The sequence below is a fragment of the Hylobates moloch genome, unplaced genomic scaffold, assembly GCF_009828535.3.
Source record: "Hylobates moloch isolate HMO894 unplaced genomic scaffold, HMol_V3 SCAFFOLD_9, whole genome shotgun sequence".
Classification (NCBI taxonomy): domain Eukaryota; kingdom Metazoa; phylum Chordata; class Mammalia; order Primates; family Hylobatidae; genus Hylobates; species Hylobates moloch.
Window position 1 is genome coordinate 99,828,958 of NW_026652284.1, and position 20,648 is coordinate 99,849,605.

Consider the following 20,648-nt stretch of genomic DNA (forward strand, 5'->3'; position numbering starts at 1 on the left):
TTGAGAGCCATTCAGATGCAGGAAGGGGCGGGAGGAGGAACAATGTTAGTGTATCCAAGAAGGGGAACATCTGCCATGCGATTTCACTGTTTCCAGGGCAAGCCACGGCAAAGGCACTTCTGTTTCTGTCTCATCCTCTCCTCTGTCTCCACTAGAGCGATCAAAAGACACAGCCTCAAAGATTTTGGTTTTGTTTGTTTGTTTTTTAATGCTCCTAGTTTTAGGCAAATCTCCATAAGAAAAGCAGCAAAAGGAAAAGAGGATTTTCCATTTCACGGTCACTGAATACATTCTGCTAGCGCTCAAGTCAGCCCATCAAACTCTATGCCATTTGCAAGAGACCTCAACATTCCAAAGACTCCAAAGGTGAGCCCTTCCGATTGCAGCAGGTTAGAGGAGCAGAAGAGTAGGGTTTAGTCAAACTGGGTTTTCATCCAGTGATTATATTGCATGTATTTCCTTCTTCAAATGTTAGAGGTAGATGAGAACTAAGTTTTCACTGACCAGCCATATTTTAGCCTGAATTTAGAAATTTTAGCCTAAGGTTATTAAGAGGATGGGAGGTAGAGGTGCAAATTTCCCTGCATTTCAGGATACTTTGCCATCTGAAGGTAGAGACTAGCCAGCCAAAGCTCTGCCTGTAGGCCCGGAAGAGCAGCCGAACAAGGGGTCACAGAAAAAGCATAGAAGGTCAAAAAGAAAAAGATTGCGCCAATAATCAAAAGCAAGCATATTTTTGAACATTCACCATTACACTCTGAAACCAGGAGCAATACACCATTTCTTGAAGCTATTAGCTCAATGTTTGGTCATCTCATTTAATAGCTTTTGAGAATCATCCTGAAAAAATGTGTACTCAAATATTTAGCAAATAAAGCACAAATTTCAACTGAATTCATCTTATTGTGGCATATAGCATTTTGGTAGTTAAAATCATTTCAATGAAATTTCAAATATAAGTTATTTTCTTATATGTGAAAGATACGTTACCAATTTTAAAATAATCTTTCAACTAGTATGTTATAATCTTTTCATGTATAATAAGTGTAAATGATGACATATAGGTAGGCATATAGGATACATAGGTATATAAACCAATTAGCCTACAATAGAAGAGAACTTTTGCTGACTTGCTTTGGTTTCATGTTTTAAAAGTGTAAACTATTTTGTTTTTCTTTCAGTTAAAATAAGATTCCTAGAACCAGATGAGAAATAATTGAAATCTGAAAATATCCTTTGCCTTATGAGAAGAAAATGACCAAGTTATCAGATTACCATTACTGAAGATATACTCCAAGATATCCAATTAAGCGTTTATCCAGTAGACATATGAAAACACCCTAGCTGCAAGAAGTAGTAATACTGAAAAAAACATAACATGAATACTTTCAACTCTTAATTCAAAGGTACTGTAGGAAAAATCTCTGTTTATATATTTATGAGCAACCCTGGGCATAGAAAAATTATTATAGCAAATTAAAGCATCCTGTATCCTGCTTCATTTATTCCCTACTCAGTACTTTCAAAAAAACTTATTTGTTTCTTAATTCACACAAACATATACTTTCATGCATGTAATTGTAACTGAACTACACATATTAGAAACCCAAAGATGTTTACTGATTAAGAACATTTATCATTAAGCCATATAACTTTCAAGGTTTGAGTTATACCTCATCCGTATTATTAAAAGCCAACTTTTGCCATAAAGAAAATGTTCTCTGTAATTTGAACATAGTTATTAACTGACCACTTTGCTTATCTCCTGGACTGAAGGAGGGTTAAATGGTTCCATGGAAGGGACTGTGGTCTGGGAGTCAAAAGTTCTGTGGTGCTATCTTCAAGTTCTCCACTTAGCAGCCAAGCGAAAGTACCAGAGTCCTACCTTTAAAAGAACAGCTACACCAATCCGTTTTGCCTACCCCACAGGTTCTTTGAGGGGATGTTATTACCCAAGAAGTCAAACTTTTAAGGACGGAACATGGAACTGCTTAGGTGTTTTGTTTTGTGAACATTTTGATAAAATGTGGTTCCTTTTGTTCCCTTTAGGTTAATCTCAAAGAAAGTCAATCTAAAAATAAAAATGCCATTCTTGCTTTGGTGTTCTTTACTGGCATCATGTATGCAGATGTTTATCTCATTTTATCATTTGTGTTTCACAATCACACAAGACGGGTTAAACTTCAAAGGGACAGAAAAAGAGCATCTGACTTATATAACTTCAGTGATTTAAGACAAACTAAGAATGGTTTTACATAGCTATTAGTTACTAGTGCTTAAATAAATCACCTCTGAATTGATGTCAAAGCATTCAGAAACACTTATGACTCCTTGGTCACATGCTGCAATTTGTCAAAAATACTTAAACCAAGATATGTTTACCTGTATTTCTAATTCATCTGAAAACAATGAACTTTATTATAGTCAGCAGTGTCCTATGGGTTACTAGGCTACTTAAATATTTAAAAGTATTTAAAAGTTTAGATTTGCAAACTCCATCATATTTTTTACTATCTATGCTGAAATGTGGGAACATTTCTAACCATTCCTTTCCCACCTTCTGAATTTGAAATTATACTGGACACTACCTCACAGATTGTCTTCCATGATGAGGGCTGAGTGTTTGATAAAAACATGTCACCCTCGGCTGGGCACGGTGGCTCACGCCTGTAATCCCAGCACTTTGGGAGGCCAAGGCTGGTGGATCACCTGAGGTCAGGGGTTCGAGACCAGCCTGGCACAACATGGCGGAAACCTGTCCCTACTAAAAATACAAAAATTAGCTGAGCGTGGTGGTGCACGCCTGTAATCCCAGCTACTTGGGAGGCTGAGACAGGAGAATCACTTGAACCTGGGAAGTGAAGGTTGCAGTGAGCCAAGATGGCACCACTGCACTCCAGCCTAGGTGACGGAGCAAGATTCCGTCTCAAAAAAAACAAAAAAAAGTCACTCTGCTCTGCTAAGCAGATTCATTCAGTGGTATATTTCTCTCGAGAATTTATGTTACTTTGGGGGGTGATGAATATGTTCATATCTTGAATGTAGTGACAATTTCACGGTATATATACCTATGCCAAAATGTATTAAATTCAAAAGGGTCCATTACTATAACTTATGCCAGGTTGATTGTGTTATATCTGCTAAGGTTATTTGAGCTGCTTAGCTGATCTACCCTCTCTAAACTACCTAATCATTTTAAGGGTGCTGAAATTCATTTACAATGTTTTGCATTGCAGGTTTCATCTCAAGATTTTTTTCCATGCCTATCCCATTGAAGGCAAATGTCAACCCTTCCTGATTATTCACCCTCCAACTGATGCCCACAAGGCTAGAATGTACCCCATTTCCTGTTAACATCAAGTTTAGGATATATTATTATTTAAATATCAAAGCAATCTGAAATGAAGCTCCTGTAAGAGAAACAGGAAGTTTTAAGATTTTAAAAAAATATTTTTAGTCTTGTAGTTACTTGACTTTGCATAAACCTTGTAGATACAAACATCCATCCAGACTTTATACAAATCCTGAAATAAGGTCAGTAGGTCAGGTAGCCCAGGGCCACAGGTTCTTCTCAGGCAGATGCTAAACCACTAACCTCAGGGCCGAAAGGGCCATATTTGTGTCCAGAGAAATCAGGTTGTTCAGAATAGAAGGCATAGACCGAAGGCCTATAAGAAAATTGGAAGGTTCAGAATCTCTCCTAAACCACACGTAACAAAAAAATCACATATTTTTAAAAAACGCATTTTAAAAAAATGTTCTCAAGTTTAATTTATCCTTTAACTACTATTCATATTAGCATGGAAATTTTTTTTTTTCTATTGCGTCTATGACCACCACCCCAACTGTGGTAACTGCCTAGAACCACCTTCAGGACTCAAAAGTCACAAAGGAAAACTTGAACCTGTACTCGGGTCCTTGACCCTCAAGATAACAGAGCCTGGTGGTAATTCACATGGGCTGTGCAATCTGCAGCCTGAAAGAACAACTAACTCCATTACAGAAAAGCATCTCTCTTTATACTCCTGCAATCCTTGGGATGCTGCTGGTTCATTTATCAAAGCCAGAAACTCCCTTCGGCTCTGCTGTAGTGGACAGAATTAATAGCTGCAGTAACCCAAGTAATTAAATGGTCCCAATAACCAAAGTCTATTGAATCCTTCTTAGGGAAGTAACGCTTAAGGCTAAGAACCACAAAACTTTTAATTCCAAACATTGACTGTGCTTCTATTCCACAGTCTAGTGTTTCACGCAATTCTAAACTAAGAAATGTACTGAAGAAAGAAGAAAGAGAGAAACAAATACCTCTCATTGTCTGGCAGGGTGAGCCACTGCAGTATGGTTAATATTCTCCGCTCGTGAGGGATGACACTGGAGGGTAAAAGCAAGCAAAGCATGTTGTTAGGTTTCATTTCCACAAACTCAAGCCTGATGAGTGCTTGCTCTTGCACCCAGGCCAAATGCTCTCTATTTACCACCATCTGTTTTCACTTCATTTGTAGTAAAAGGCCCTCTTTCGAATTAGCGTTTAAACTACTATTTCCATTTGCAACATATTACGTTGCTCAACCTCTTCCACAGAAGACTACACTGGAAACTCTGATTCACAGTCAGAATGAGGAACCTGTCTTGCTAATCAGAAACTCCACTACAAGTAGAAAGGACCCTGGTTTCAGAATCATTGTCATTTATTCTGTCAAGCCTTTAGCTGTGGCCATAAAGGGATCCCCAATCTGCCTCTTGCTGGCAGTGTGACCTCTCTTGACCACTCGGTCTCAGTTTACTCATCGGTAAGATAAAGCTAACAGCAAAGAACACTGTACAGCTTGGTTGTAAGGATGAAATGAGACAAGACCAGGAAAGGGCATGTCCAGTGCCTAAGACACAGTAAGTTCTTTAAAAACATATTTTTATTAATGATCATAATTAGTCATCATTCTGCCTCTAAATAACGGTATGACTTTAGAAACATTATCTAACCTGAAACTTTAAGTTCCTCCTCTATAAAATAATGGGTTAGGGAAGGTATTCTTGCCATTTTCTTCCAGCCCTATAAAAATCTACCAAGAATAGGCCGGGTGCAGTGGCTCATGCCTGTAATCCCAGCATTTTGGGAAGCCGAGGCAGGCAGATCACCTGAGGTCAGGAGTTCGAGACCAGCCAGACCAGCATGGCAAAACCCCATCACTGCTAAAAATACAAAATTAGCCAGGCATGGTGGCACATGCCTGTAATCCCAGCTACTTGGGAGGCTGAGGCAAGAGAATCGCTTGAATCTGGGAGGCAGAGGTTGCAGTGAGCCAAGATTACGCCATTGCACTCCAGCCTGGGCAACAAGAGTGAAACTCTGTCTCAAAAAAAAAAAGAATAGGCACATATAATTAAGAGACTGACAAAAAGGGTATAATCTTCATCCACAATGACTTTTGTGTTTAAGTCTCTTTCCTCTGTTGAAATATAATTACCCTAAGTCTGGCACTAGCTTTAAGGGCTCTAAGGGCTCTCAGCTAACATGACAGTACTGCATCCCAGGCTGAGTTACATTAAGATGCTCACAAGCTGAGTGATATCTTTAGTCAGAGGAAATTCACCCACTCTTTCCCAACAGGGAGCACAAAATGCATTTTCACACCCCTATCCAAGACCAGGCATGAGAGGCATGTTCATGATGAATTCACACTAAAGCACAAGTTTAAATGTGGTCAGGAAAAATTATTGTGGAACATTGGTGAGCCATTTAAACTTTTACTCTCGGTGGACATGAGCAGTGAGAGAGCCGGAGAAGGATGAATCCTCAAGCTGGGGCTCTCCTCAAGTGGTTTCTCTCCCTCCCCCATCACCATCCAGCTCACAGGGATTTGTCATTCCCCAGGCATCCTCTCTTTCTGGAACTATCACACGAGACCAGAAAATCATGTGTGCCATAAAATGAGTCCAAATTTAAACATATTCCAATGCTATTGGATAAATATGACCCTGATCACTATATCCTATAATTGAATTAGAAATAGGCAGAACAAAGCCAGGTTAATCACTTAAGGAATTTAATTCTTCAGCTTTAGAAATCCTTTGTATCTGAGCAAAATAATTGCATACTTTGAATTCTTTCCTGTTTAAAAAAAAAAGTGAATGCCAGAGCCTTTTCATTTTACCTTATTTCACTACCTGCCTAAAAGCTGCTTTATTTTACGTAATTGGTGTTAAGCCGCAGAAATGGGCCCTAATGAACCCACTTTTAATACTAATGGAAAAATACAAACTAACAGAATCTGTGTCAAGCTCAGAATGCTCACCCCGGAATGTCCTCGTTGGATGGGCTACTTGAACAACGGTAGACAGGGAATTAAAAGCGCCAGCTATGAGGCCAGAGTGCTTGGGTTTGAATCCTGACTCCAACAAATGCTGGTGATAAGACTTGGCAAGTTATCTAAACTTTTGATGCCTCTGGAAAATGAGGACAATAATAGTACCTATCTCATAAAGTTGTTGTAAAGGTGAAAAGAGAATACATTTAGAATAGTGAAAAGCATTTAGAATGGTACTGGGCACACAGAAAGGGTTTAGAAAAATGTTAGCTGTTATTGTTATATACTAAATGTATAGATCCACAGAGATGATATATTCATTCACAAAATATTTGTTAAGGGCATATTGGGTTTAAGGCATTTGTGTAAACATAAATAAAGATATTCCTACCAAAAAGACTATTATGGAGGAGTCGTCATTTTCTTTGGGGGAAAGATAAGCAAGTAAGTGATTATTCTTTTCTGGGCAGGGGCTGATTGTGTTTGTGTTAAGAGACTAAGATGAGGACACTGGAGGTCTGAGTAGCCATCCTACCTCTGACCTTAGGTGCGACATTTAACCTCTCTAGGCCTTAGTGTTCTAACCTCTCAATCTCTCTCTGTCTCTCTCTTTTTTTTTTTTTTTTTTTTTTTTTTGTTGAGATGGGGTCTTGCTCTGTTGCCTAGACTGGAGTGCAGTGGCACAATCTCGGCTCATTGCAATCTCCACCTCCCCGGTTCAAGCGATTCTCCTGCCTCAGTCTCCCAAGTAGCTGGGATTAAAGGTGCCTGCCACCATGCCTGGCTAATTTTTGTATTTTTAGTAGAGACAGGGTTTCACCATGTTGGTCAGGCTGGTTTTGAACTCCTGACCTCAAGTGATCCACCCACCTCGGCCTCCAAAAGTGCTCGGATTACAGGCATGAGCCACCACACCTGGCCTCTAATCTCTTAAATGAGGAGTTGGGCAAGGCTGTCTGTAAGTTTCCTAGGAGTTCTAGGTTATCTTTATGAAATAACCTCAGAAACCAAAAGAACATGGCCCTTAGCCATTAGCGTTTCAAATATTCAAATACAATGCACAGACAGCACAAATAAATCTAACCAAGAAAGAGCAAAAAAAGAGATGGGGTACATGTTGCTGTCTTCACCACCACTGATTGATGGAGAATTTGTCATGAGACCAAGTATATTAGACATGGTCAAAAAAAAAAAGACTAAATTAAGTATTTACTAGTAAAGGAAAGCAAATTATCATAAGTCATATATAGCCCTTGTCTAGTCAATGTTGAAAGAGAGAATGTGAATAAGAAAACAGATACCATTTATTAGTTGTTCTCTACATACCAAATACCCTAATAAGCATTTTACGTTGTTTTATTTTATTTTATTTTTTATTTTTTGAGACAGAGTCTCGCTCTGTCACCCAGGCTGGAGTGCAGTGGCGTGGTCTCGGCTCACTGCAAGCTCTGCCTCCTGGGTTCACACTATTCTCCTGCCTCAGCCTCCTGAGTAGCTGGGATTACAGGCACCCGCCATCACGCCTGGCTAATTTTTTGTATTTTTAGTAGAGACAGGGTTTCACCATGTTAGCCAGGATGATCTCAATCTCCTGACTTTGGGATCCACCCACCTCGGCCTCCCAAAGTGCTGGGATTACAGGCGTGAGCCGCCGCTCCTGGCCTATTTTATTTTTGAGACAGGGTCTCACTCTGTTACCCAGGCTGGGGTGCAGTGGTGCCATCTCAGCTCACTGCAGACTCAACCTCCTCGGGCTTGGTCATCCTCCCACCTCAGCCTCCCAAGTAGCTAGGACTACAGGCACGTGCCACCATGCCTGGCTAATTTTCGTATATTTTGTAGGGATGGGGTTTTGCCATGTTGCCCACCTTGGTCTCAAACTCCTGTGCTCAAGGGATCCACCTGCCTTCCAAAGTGCTGAGACTACAGGCATGAGCCCCCATGCCTGGCCATAAGCATTTTAAATATGTTAGCTCATTGCATCTTTGCAACATCCCATGATGAAGATACCATATATATATGTGTGTGTGTGTGTGTGTGTGTGTGTGTGTATATATATATTTTTTTTTTTTTTGAGACAGAGTTTCACTCTTGTTGCCCGGGTTGGAGTGCAATGGCATGATCTCAGCTCACCGAAACCTCTGCCTCCTAGTTTCAAGCCATTCTCCTGCCTCAGCCTCCCGAGTAGCTGGGATTACAGACATGTGTCCCCATGCCCGGCTAATTTTTTTTTTTTTTTTTTTTTTTTTAGGAGAGACGAGGTTTCTCCATGTTGAATAGGCTGATCTCGAACTCCTGACCTCAGGTGATCTGCCCACCTCGGCCTCCCAAAGTGCTGGGATTACAGGCGTGAGCCACCATACCCAGCCGAAGATACTATAATTTTTATTTGAAGATGAGGACATGGATTTGTTGAGAGATTAAATCACTAGTCCAAGGTCACCAATCTAATAAGCAGCCAAGCTGGGATGAGAATCAACGTAAACAATCATACATAATGGGAATTACTGTCTTTGAACATGAATTCGCACAAAACAATGGAGCATCAGCCGAAGATTATTTCGGAATGAAATACTATCATTTAAAAGACAAGAATAATTCTAGGTTGCAGTACAGAACCGTGTTTTTTAGATGGCTTTCAAAGTCTAAGTCTATGGTTTGAATCAGGTTCTAAATTTTTTAAGTTTTCAAAATATATACTGTGTAGATTTCCTTGACATATATATTCTCTTAACTAACTGAAAGTGTGATCCTATTTTTTAAAGTTGTAAAATGCTTCAAAAAAAGGGGGAAAAATGAATCTAAGTCACTTTCAGGATACAGAGATAAAATAATAGTCTGAGAAGCAAATGAAAGTTACAGACATCTTTGGAGCATACAAAAGCCAGCTTCTTATAAGTGGTTTCAAACGGGTGGAGAAAATTGCCATTCAAAACCAGAACACTGGGCCTTTTCAATGAGGCTTTGCAGCAGTTTCAGGGGGGCAAAGGTGGGGACTCAGTATTAATTATGTTGTTGGCTCCTCTCCATTCTGCCAGGCAAATATGTTACAGAACAGAAGAAATTACTTCTACAAGCATCTATGACAGTCAAGAGTTAAAGAAATGTCACGCATAGGATAACATTGGTAAATCAACATGCTGTTTATATTAAGCAGTATCATTTCCAACCTACCTACACTTACTTCTCAACTCAGAAACCTCTTTAAAAAAAAAAAAAAAGAAAGAAAGAAATCTTTTAAAGGGACGGTGTGTGCTACATTCAAATCACCAAATCCAATTTCAATTTAGCCCTTCAAATCTGAAAAAGCTACTTTTATTTCTGATTTTAGAGAGTATAGACAGTACCGTTCTGGATTAATTTGAGCCTGCAATGGCTCTCAGCACACTGCTATTATAGAATAGTCCGATTTTTGTTAGGCATAGAGGCAAATACAGAAACAGCTTTAGGTGGTTTAAAAAAAAAAAAAAAGACGGAAAGAACATCTCAGTGGGAACAAAATCCCCGCGAAAGTTGAAACAGATTCCTTTTCTTACTAAAGAACCTTAAAAATCATCAACATGTTAATACTTTTATTAGGTAAGATTCATCTTAAGGCTTATGAACATTAACTGCTTATCCCCCCATCACTTGTTTAGGGATGGAAAGGAGCCCCATTTTCTTATTTAAAAAATCCTGGAGTTCAGGGGGAAAATGAGGTGAAAATAGAGGCTTCCCCTTGGTCTCCTGTCTGGAACTTTCAATCTCCAGACCACTCCATCGGCTCCCCAGAGGCCTGAGACCATCTAGATATTTTTAAGTTGTGAACCAAAATAAAAATAATATGTTGTCATATATTTATAGAAAATGATAATGAAAGCCACTGCCATAAATAGTCTAAGAGAAATATACATGTCCTAGATGGCGAGTTACCAAAAACCTACAAACAGGAATAGAAAAATCTAAAGGACATCCGGAAGGAGGAGAGACCATCTTACTTACATTCTGTTAAGAGAGGATGGGGCCGGGCGCGGTGGCTCATGCCTGTAATCCCAGCACTTTGGGAGACAGAGGCGGGCGGATCACGAGGTCAGGAGTCTGAGACCAGCCTGGCCAACATGGTGAAACCCTGTCTCTACTAAAGATACAAAAAATTAGCCGGAAGTGGTAGCAGGTGCCTGTAATTCCAGCCACTTGGGAGGCTGAGGCAGGAGAATCACTTGAACCCGGGAGGCAGAGGTTGCAGTGAGCCAAGATCATGCCACTGCACTCCAGCCTGGGTGACAGGGCAAGACTCTGTCTCAAAAAAAAAAAAAACAACCGAGACAGGATGGAAAAAAGGAGAGCCGGAGGAGAAAGAGAAGGTAGGATGAGGCACAGAGGGAGAATCTCAGGAAAAAAAACACCTGGAAGGTTATTTTGATTTAGTAAATATTCAAAAGTTCTATATTTTCACATTTAACCGAAACAAAATAAAACTTAAATTGATGTTTTATAAATTGAATCGTAGCTGTCATTTTATAAACATTGACAAAATAAAGGTAACTTACACGGACCAAAAGAATGTTCCAGCTTTCACCCCTTGCTTGGTGGCTGTAATCCATAGCTAATGAGGAAAATATAAGCGGCTTAAAATGTGTTCTGAGTTTTTGTCAAAGAAGAAAAAGTTTTTGAAACACATTAGATCAGATATCTTATACTCTACTCACACCCCAACATAAATTTCCCATTATTTGCAACCATTTATTTTCACATCTGGAAGTCAGAATCATTATTTCCACAAATGTTATTCAATATATTCTCTGCAAAAGCTCTCAAAAGCTCCTGCTATGATTCTAGTGACATATTTTTAAAACTCTTATTTTATCTCAAAAGCCTCTCTCTTCTGTACCTGTCTTTTCTGATCATTGTTTTGAACAATTAACTTATGCAGCAGAATTCTGCTCATCAAAGGACCCAAGAGTGAGCCATATGTTTCCTTTACTATTGAAAGCCTCAAGGAGGAGTGCCCCAATTTGGCACCCAGATGTCAGAATCTTGGAACCCAGATCATCTTGTTTTAGTTTAAACTAGATGAATGAGAAGTGGGGAAAGGGCTAATTTTTAATTTTGATTTTTCCTATATCTTTTACCTAGCCTTTTGGTAAATGTTATTTTAGAGGAAAGTTCCTAGAATAAGTTAAGTGAACCAAGCATTTCATTAAGGTTCTTAAAATATTCTTTATACCATGTACTATTGAGGAGGCATAAGATATAGGAGTTTAGAACCCGGGCTCTGCAACCAGACAGTTTGGATTTTAAGCCTTGTTTCTGTCACTTACCAGCCATGTAGTCCTCCGGCAAGTGACTTAATATCTTTGTGTTTCTGTTTCCTTTACAATGTAAATAATATTATCTAGCACATAGGATTATTCTAAGCTTTAATGAGTTAATACATTTAAAGTCCTTAAACCAGTGTCTTAACATCTGGCAAACACTCGACAAATTTACGTATTTATTGTTATGCAATAATGGAAATAAATAATCCAGTTATTCTAGTAATATTAAAAACAGCCTAAGATGGCAAGTGTCCCACTGAACAGAAGTCTATGAGAAGAAACCCCCTCACTTAAAGAAAAAGAATGGAAGCAAATACCAGAGAGAACTGTGGTTTGCCTAAGACCAAAACAAAAATGATCTGGGAATTGTAGCCAGCCCCTTTTCTAGTTTCATTGTCACCAGGCTTTGAGAGTATCGTTAAAGAGTGACAACTTATTTTTTGAGGAAATAGGTAACTGGGAGGTGGAGAACATCCAGGAGCTTAACCATTGTTTCAAAATCATCTGGTATACCTCCCCTGGGAAAGCTTGAAAAGGGTTCCAGACCCCTTGGAGTCTCTAGAAATCCTCAGCCCCAAACTCACAGCTACTGTAGCTGGCAGATGAGGGATGGGACAGGAGAACGTACAGAGCACTCCAGTCTGTGGGTTCTGAGCTGCTGGTGAATTTCATCAGCCTGGGAGAGGTAGGGGCCTCATCCTATTCACACGGCTCTGAGGGACCAGACCTTCTTGGCCAGACTTTTGGTTCCCTGGGATGTTTGGAGACGTAAGAATCTCAGATTGCTCTGAGAGCCCTTCACTCCATTTAGTCCAAAGCTCCTTCTGCTTTAAAGACAAATTCTGGCATCCTCCAGGAACCCCAGCCCAACCAGGGTTCAGAATGTGTCCTGGACTTTCATTCATTCTTGTTCCAGCACCTCCACCAGCAAGAAGATGAGCTCAAGTGAAGTGCTGGACACACTATAAAACCATGCCAGTTCCTGCTGGGTGTGGTGGCTCACGCCTGTAATCCCAGCACTTTGGGAGGCCAAGGCAGGCAGATCACGAGGTCAGGAGATCGAGACCATCCTGGCTAACACGGTGAAACCCCGTCTCTACTAAAAAATACAAAAAATTAGCTGGACGTGGTGGCAGGCGCCTGTAGTCCCAGCTACTCGGGAGGCTGAGGCAGGAGAATGGCATTAACCCAGGAGGCGGAGCTTGCAGTGAGCCGAGATCACGCCACTGCACTCCAGCCTGGGCGACAGAGCGAGACTCCATCTCAAAAAAATAAAATAAAATAAAATAAAAATAAAAAATAAATAAAACCATGCCAGTTCCCAAAGAGGTCATTTCCTTATATTAAGGGACCTATTTTCATACTTATTTTAATTGCACATATACAATCAGCATATTCAATATCCAAACAACTTCCTAGATGTACTGCCTTACTATTTCCAAGGAGATTGTACTGGGCAATATTTGGCATCTATGAAATTTAAGATTAATATGGAGTTTCCTAAAGGAAAACAAATTGTTAATACAAATTTGTCAAATAATGACCCTGCACTTTCAAAAATTATACTGTAGAATACATGCTGACGTTGGCATTATCAGGGCAACAGGAGGTTCTGAGAGTTAATTTAACTCAGTAATCCTTAGGCAAAAAAGATCACTGGAAGAGGTCTTTGCAGTGTCAAAAGGAAGGGGCACACAGAGTGAAAATGACAGGGTATGTTAAAATTATTATGATGGCAAAATTAAGATCATTTGTTCTTTATATTTTTCTATACTTTCCAACAATTTTACAGTGACAATCAACTTATTTGTAATCAGAAAAAAAAAAACAGTTTTAAAAAACAGTGTTCTTAGAAGCATACAGTGTAAACTATGGAGGCAATTTAAAGGTAAAATTTGTATTTCTTCTAAAAAAAATCAAAAAGCAGAAAAATTCTGCCTGTTTCTTGGTAAAAGTCAGGTTGACCACATTTTCAAAAAGAAAATTGAGAGCATGATTAGAAAAGTATAAAAACCGAACAAAAAAGATAAAATACTCAAAATGAAAAGCATATTTTCCCAAGGGGGAAAAAAAGGCACTAAAATATTGGTCCAGAAGAAGAAAAGTGAATACAAGCCAATAAAGTTATAAAAAAGAGAGAGAGAGAGAGAGAGAAGCTTCCCGGTTCCTTGTTAATTCAGAGATATAAGTGTTAAAATTTCCCTGAATTTGAATGCAATATAAATTTCTTCAGAGGGTGGTTTAAAAAAAAAATTCAGGCCAGGTGCGGTGGCTCACGCCTATAATCCCAGCACTTTGGGAGGCCGAGGGAGGGTGGATTACCTGAGGTCAGGAGTTCGAGACCAGCCTGGCCAACATGGTGAAACCTGTCTCTACTAAAGATACAAAAATCAGCCAGGCGTCATGATGGGCACCTGTAATCCCAGCTAGTCAGGAGGCTGAGGCAGGAGAATTGGTTAAACCTGGGAGGCAGAGGTTGTAGTGAGCTGAGATCGCACCACTGCACTCCAGCCTGGATAAGAGAGTGAGATTCTGTCTTTAAATAAATAAATAAATATCACACAGCTAAAAAAACAAGCTTAAGAAAAACTGGGTTTGGGCTTTCTCCCTCTAATCCCAAAACTCCCTGCATTGCTTTCCTTTATCTGGAGGCCCAGCTTTCAACATTTGTGTCCTAGATGCTGCTTTGTGAAAAGGGGACAAATGGGAATGATATTGTATCTTGTGATATGCTATTTATTAGGAATCAAAAAGGCTTCCTCCACAGGAACCAAGTGGGTTAAAAATGAAATTCAACACTTTCTCAAATTCAGCATGTAGCTTTGGGAGAAAAGGAGAAGTTTGGAAAAAGAAAAATATTAGCCAAAAACATTTTTTCAAAAAACGTAAACTACTAGTATTGTCTTTCTAGCAGTTCCTGAAGGGAAATAATTTCTTTGCATTCAAAAGCATTGAGCTAGGATAAACAGAATTCTAGGAGACCAGGGTGGGGCACTTGCTTCAGCGGATCAATCGCTGAGAATCAGAACAAATTAAGGATGTGAGGGTTGGGGGAGGCAGCAGAAGAGACTGCGGCCCAATGCAGCTGGTTTCCATGTGATTAGAGCCAGAAGGAGGTGAGTGAGGAAGCTGTTGGCAAGTGGCCAGGAGCTGCCCAGGCTGAGATGGAGTGCTGTCCTTAAGGCCACCTACCCTAGGGGAAGCACAGGCCAAACATGCCCCCGAAGGAAGCAAAGAACAGTTCCATCCAAAACACAATAGCGGAGCCAGGCTCTAGATTGGGTCTTCAAAACAGAAATACACCAAGTCCCTACCTGCATGGGACCCACAATGTAAAGCAGACCTGTGAATAACCAACTTCAACAGGAGGTGGTCAGGCTGGGCACGGTGGCTCACACTTGTAATCCCAGCACTTTGGGAGGCCAAGGCAGGCAGATCACTTGAGGTCAGGAGTTCAAGAGCCTGGTTGACATAGTGAAACTCCATCTCTACTAAAAATACAAAAAAAAATTTATCTAGGCATGGTGGCACGCGCCTGTAATTCCAGCTACTCAGGAGGTAGAGGTGCGAGAATCACTTGAACCCGGGAGGCGGAGGTTGCTGTGAGCCGAGACTGTGCCACTGCCCTCCAGCCTGGGCGACAGAGCAAAACTCTGTCTCAAAAAAATAAAAATAAAAAGAGGTTGTCAAATTTATGATAGAAAAAATATAAAAGCCCAAAGGACAGTCACTTTGCTTAGCCAGAGCTGGAAATGCTGGGGGAAGGAAGGCCTCCTGGGGACAGACACTTCAGCTGAAATTTGGAAGAAAAATAAGAGGCTGGTAAGCAAAGGCTCCAGGTAAGCAGAGCTCGCCCTAACTAGGTACATTTGGATACAGCACCAAGAGAAAAAACTGCAGGTCTACGGTAGTATATGGAAAAGAAACAACAGAATAAAGAATAGGTTAAATGTTCCTGAAAAGAAATATTGTCCCTTTATCAGGACAATAAAACAGATAGAACGAGGTTAGCAATGACTTGTACTTTCCATCAAGTCAATCCCTTTTGGCCTGGAAAGTCACCCCTATTCTGTGTCATTCTTCTTCTCCTTGCTGTCTCTGTCTTAAACACACATTTCTTGCATTTTTACACTGCAGTCATTCACTAAAATGGTTTCTGTTCCAACTCATTGTGTCACCAATACTGGCAGAGAGCAATTCTACGTCAAGCAACTTAAGTGATAAGAATGCATCTGCTGGACAGTTGCAGTTGGGATCACACCTGTAATCCCAAGACTTTGGGAGGCTGAGGCAGGCAGCTCGCTTGAGCTCAGAAGTTGGAGACAATCCTGGGCAACAAGGCGAAATGTTGTCTCTACAAAAGATACAAAAATTAGCCAGGCATGGTAGTGTGTGCCTATAGTCCCACCTGCTCAGGAGGCTGAGGTGGGAGGGTTGCTTGAGCTGAGACTGCAGTGAGCCAAAATCATGCCACTGCACTCCAGCCTGAGTGACTATACTGAGACCTTGTCTCATTAAAAACAATAATAATAATTTTTTAAAAATAATAATCTGCTCCTCTTAGAAACACCTTACTCCAGAAATGCTGATTTCAGAGGACTTGGATCATGATGGGGTATTAGACTTGTTTCTCAAATCTCCACATTTAGTCAACTCCTAGGAATCCCATTCATTCCTCCCATTGCTGAGAATCCAGATTTAAACTGAACAGGGAACAATCCCATGGAAGTATCTTTGTATTAGAAATTGCAGGACGGTAGCAGAGAGAATTTCCAAAGAAACCAACCCACTTAAGGAACTCCATTAAACTACATATGAGAAATGTAGGGTCCTACAGCAAATGACTGCTTCTAGCAGTGCATGCTGAGTATTAGCAAATTAAAAGCAGACTAGACTTTGTTTAATTGGCTATATCAAGGCTGAAAAAAAAAGATTAAATTAAATTATAAAAGACTAAATTAAATTATTTTTGGAAGACGCCTAGTTAGATTCAAATTTTCAAATGGCCATTGTACAATTGACTCATCCCATCTACTGGAGTTTATGCTAGGACAAGAAGTGGCTTTTATTCACCATGAAATCTGACCCCTATGCCATTTGGCTAAATGTCTTGCATGGTTTAGTCCCTCAGTAAAAATAAATTGAGTTTAATTTAATTATCAGTCTAAGATTTGTATAAATATTTTCTCTTATAAATGTATAAAAATTTATAAGACTTCTATAAATATTTTTTCACTGGTGATTTTAAAATGTGGAAGCCTCTGAGAGGATGGTATAAATGCTTGTAGAACATTCATTAATTTTTTTCTTATAGTACTTTTAGTTGCTTATATTCTTATACTTTGACTAAAGTTTCTTTTTAATTAATTACTTTTTATTTATAACTGAGATATAATAATTGTGCATATTTATGGGATACGGTGTGATGTTTCAATGCATGTGTACATTGTGTAATGATCAAATCACGGTAATTACCATATCCATAACTTTAAACATTTATCATTTCTTTTTGGTGACAACATTTAAAATTTTCTATCTTAAATACAGTACATTGTTATTTGCTATAGTCACTCTACTGTATAATAGAACACCCTACTGTATAATAGAATAAAACAATACTTCGTCTATATGTTTTTCCAATATGCCAAATTTCAATAAAATGTGTTTTTAAATTGTAGTTACTATACTCCTGGGAATTCTTTTTTTTTTTTTTTTTGAGATGGAGTCTCGCACTGTCACCCAGGCTGGAGTGCAATGGTGCGATCTCAACTCACTGCAACCTCCACCTCCTGGTTCAAGCAATTTTCCTGCCTCAGCCTCCTGAGTAGCTAGGATTACAGGCGCCCACCACCACACCTGGGTAATTTTTTGTATTTTTAGTAGAGATGGAGTTTCACTACGTTGGCCAGGCTGGTCTCAAACTCCTGACCCCGTGATCCACCCACCTCAGCCTCCCAAAGTGCTGAGCCACCGTGCCCAGCTCCTCCTAGGAATTCTTACGGTGGCCATCTTGCCCAAGATGACAGAAACACTAGTCAGTTTCACCACAAATCTTGGTCAGCATGAGGAGAGTACTAAACTTGGTCAGATGCGTCAACTTTGGGAGTTAGTGAGGAAACGGGTAAACAGAGTTGAAACAGAGACTTCACTTCATTGGGGAGGTTAACAGCATTTCCTCTGCTCCGCTTTTACAGAAGTTAATGAATATGTGGCCTCATCTTCTTCTGAGTCATCCTAACCCAAAGCAAACCTTATGTCAACACTTGGTGTAAGGTGATCCAATTTGATAAAATTACTATTTATCTCTAATCCTTTAAGGTTCTTCAGGTAAGTTTGCTTCCATGATCAAATTAATATAAAAGACTCACTAGTGAAAGCTTAATGGAGCTCTAATTTCAATCATTTTGTTTACTCATAAAATATTCCCCTATCATAAACTTTGAAAAAATCCACCCTGTCAACAGATTTCACTATGATCACACCCTAGGCCATTATGGACTTCTGGGAGTCCAGCCTGAATAAAGACAGCAGAATCAGAACATCTATTATGAGGAAACTTTTCTGCAGATGTACAAGAAGTCTTCTGATGTTTATTTTTTTAATAAAAAGCTCATATTTATCCTTGCATACTGATTTACCTATTATGCAATATAAATATTTTGATCACAAATGACCTTTTCTTAAAGTGAGATACCTTAAGAAAAAATTTCTATTTATAGTCCTTATTTTGTCCATAAACTGCAGCAAACATTTCCAGGTGCAAGATCATTGAGGCATAGTGGATACATGGATGTGTGCAGACACTGCCCACCAGTCATGCCACGGTTGAGTGCACAAAGTTCTCCCAGCCCTCTTCTCTAACCAGTGCTCCAGGAAGCCACTGTCCCCAATCAGAATTGGCATGAGATGGAACCACTTACCATCTTACTTCTACATGTTTCTGATTGCCTGTGTGCCCTGGGATATGTTCCTAGGTGATTCTGATACTTCTGGCCAGAAGCTTGTACACTACAGCCCAGCTCTGCACATTCAACAACTGTGGCTTTATGCTGCTTTGCTCATGTCTGACCAAAGCAAGTTGCATAACCATACACACGGTCACAGGAAAAACATTAGGTAGAATGCCACCTACAACCTTTTTATTTTCTGCCCAGTCATTTGATCTGAAGTAAACAGGGTGATTTCTTTTCAAAGTATTAATTTGCTATTTCAGTATCAAGGTAGAATTCTGCTTTTTATATTTAACTTCCATGATTTTTAAAAAATAGATCAAATAAAAAAATTCATGAATTTACTGTGGATTTCAGTGAGTTCCCTTTTTTTCAGCAAGTTTCCCCGTTTCTGTTATTATAGCATCAGGGCTAACATATTGGGGAAGTCACAGTCATACACTTCTGTTTTTTATTATACCCCTAAATCTGGGAAATCAATGAGATCTGACTATTTCTTTGTCAAAATGATTCTGAAATTCACCTCATCACCATTGTCACCACCATAATCCTAGGGAAGACACTCTTCATCTCACTTTTATAATCATAGCCTCACAAACATGCATGCATATATACACACACAGAGACACATACATATATTTATACATACATGTATATTCTATGTGCACATACGTATGTATACATACATATATACATAATATATACGCATATATCAGATACATATATACATATATAATGCATATATACACATATTTCATGTTTGTATGTATATTAAAAGTATCAAAAGACAGAAACATTGCCAAGTATGAGGAAATTATATGCATTTTTTCCACATCTAACAAATTTGGGGATGAAATGTCTCAACACATGAACACACCATAAATGCAAAACTTACCGGCTGACCTCCCCACCATCTATGATTAAATTTCTCTCGCCCTCGCAGATGAAAAGTGGCATCAAATACAGGATCATACATTGAATTGCCAACAATTCCATGTGATTCTGGATATAGCCCCTTTTTGTAAAAGCAAATTTATTGTTAAAATAACAATACAATAATCGACATACATTAGTTCTAGTATAAATTTTCTTAGCATAGAAGGTTTTATAGCAATACTTAATTTCCAAAATTATATAAGACACATATAACCTTCACTGTGTATCTGTTTGAGCAAACATGAATAATATCTATGGGACAAATTATAAGCCATCTGAGAAACTTAATATGATTATAAGAAATTTAATATTGGGGTTTTTTACTACTGTAATTTAAGAAGATGACAATAATTTTTATTACAATAAATTAACCTTTAATTTGGAATGTATACATGTGCCTCCAAAGAAGCTTCTATTTCTAAATACACTTTTCTTTCTTTCTAAATTCTATTGCTCCCCAAATCAATAAAAAAAAAATAAATAAATTATGTTTTAAAGAAGAAAGAGTGGTAGAATTTGAAGTACCTGAAAATTAAAACATAGCCCTGAAGTCAATATTTTTATTTGCAAATTCAGAAAATAAACAATAGACCCTCTGGTATTTGAGAGAAGTTTAATGTATGTGTTCAAACAGAACTGCACCTGAAAAAAGGTTTCAGCTTTAAAGTTGGAATGAAGTTCAATCACCCACAAAGTTGTAAAAGGCATTTGCTGTGAACAAATGACCCAGATAAGATGGAAAACAGAAAGATTTTCTTTGAGCACTAAGGAACACGTTCTAAAAGTAAAGTCTCCCCTTTAAAGTCATTCCAGGATGAAATCAGCCCTTTGAATGTGTATCATTTGAAAAAATACTTACAGTGGCCAAAGTATATAAGTTAGGAAAGGTTTTAGTTGGGTACACCGGCCTCATGTAGGGAGAATGTGTGCCACATGACCCTGGAAAGATAATTGCAAATATTAGAACAAGAGAACCAACAGGAATTGCTTATAGAAAATCCATTTTGTAAACACTCAGACACGTGTTACCTTCACTTCTGTATTTCAAATAATAAAACACATTTAAAACTACGTGCCCATAGATCTCAAAGCCCACAGCCCACTGGTTACTGTGGAGATCCTGGATTACAGATAAGAACACAGAGTATGGAAATTACTTA

The 20,648-nt window shown here is 39.0% G+C and overlaps 1 protein-coding gene across 7 annotated transcripts in view; it reads right to left on the reverse strand.

The window, feature by feature from the left end:
* The window catches only part of ENPP2 (ectonucleotide pyrophosphatase/phosphodiesterase 2), a 113,472-nt gene that overhangs the window by 39,804 nt on the left and 53,020 nt on the right, over positions 1–20,648 (reverse strand). For all 7 annotated transcript variants that reach the window (XM_032760337.2, XM_032760333.2, XM_032760330.2 and 4 more), the window contains 5 exons: positions 20,348–20,427; positions 19,448–19,567; positions 10,835–10,890; positions 4,306–4,371; positions 3,596–3,668 (listed from right to left, as the gene is read on the reverse strand). In XM_032760337.2, coding sequence (XP_032616228.1) covers positions 3,596–3,668; positions 4,306–4,371; positions 10,835–10,890; positions 19,448–19,567; positions 20,348–20,427 — 395 coding nt within the window. The remainder of the gene's footprint in view (positions 1–3,595; positions 3,669–4,305; positions 4,372–10,834; positions 10,891–19,447; positions 19,568–20,347; positions 20,428–20,648) is intronic.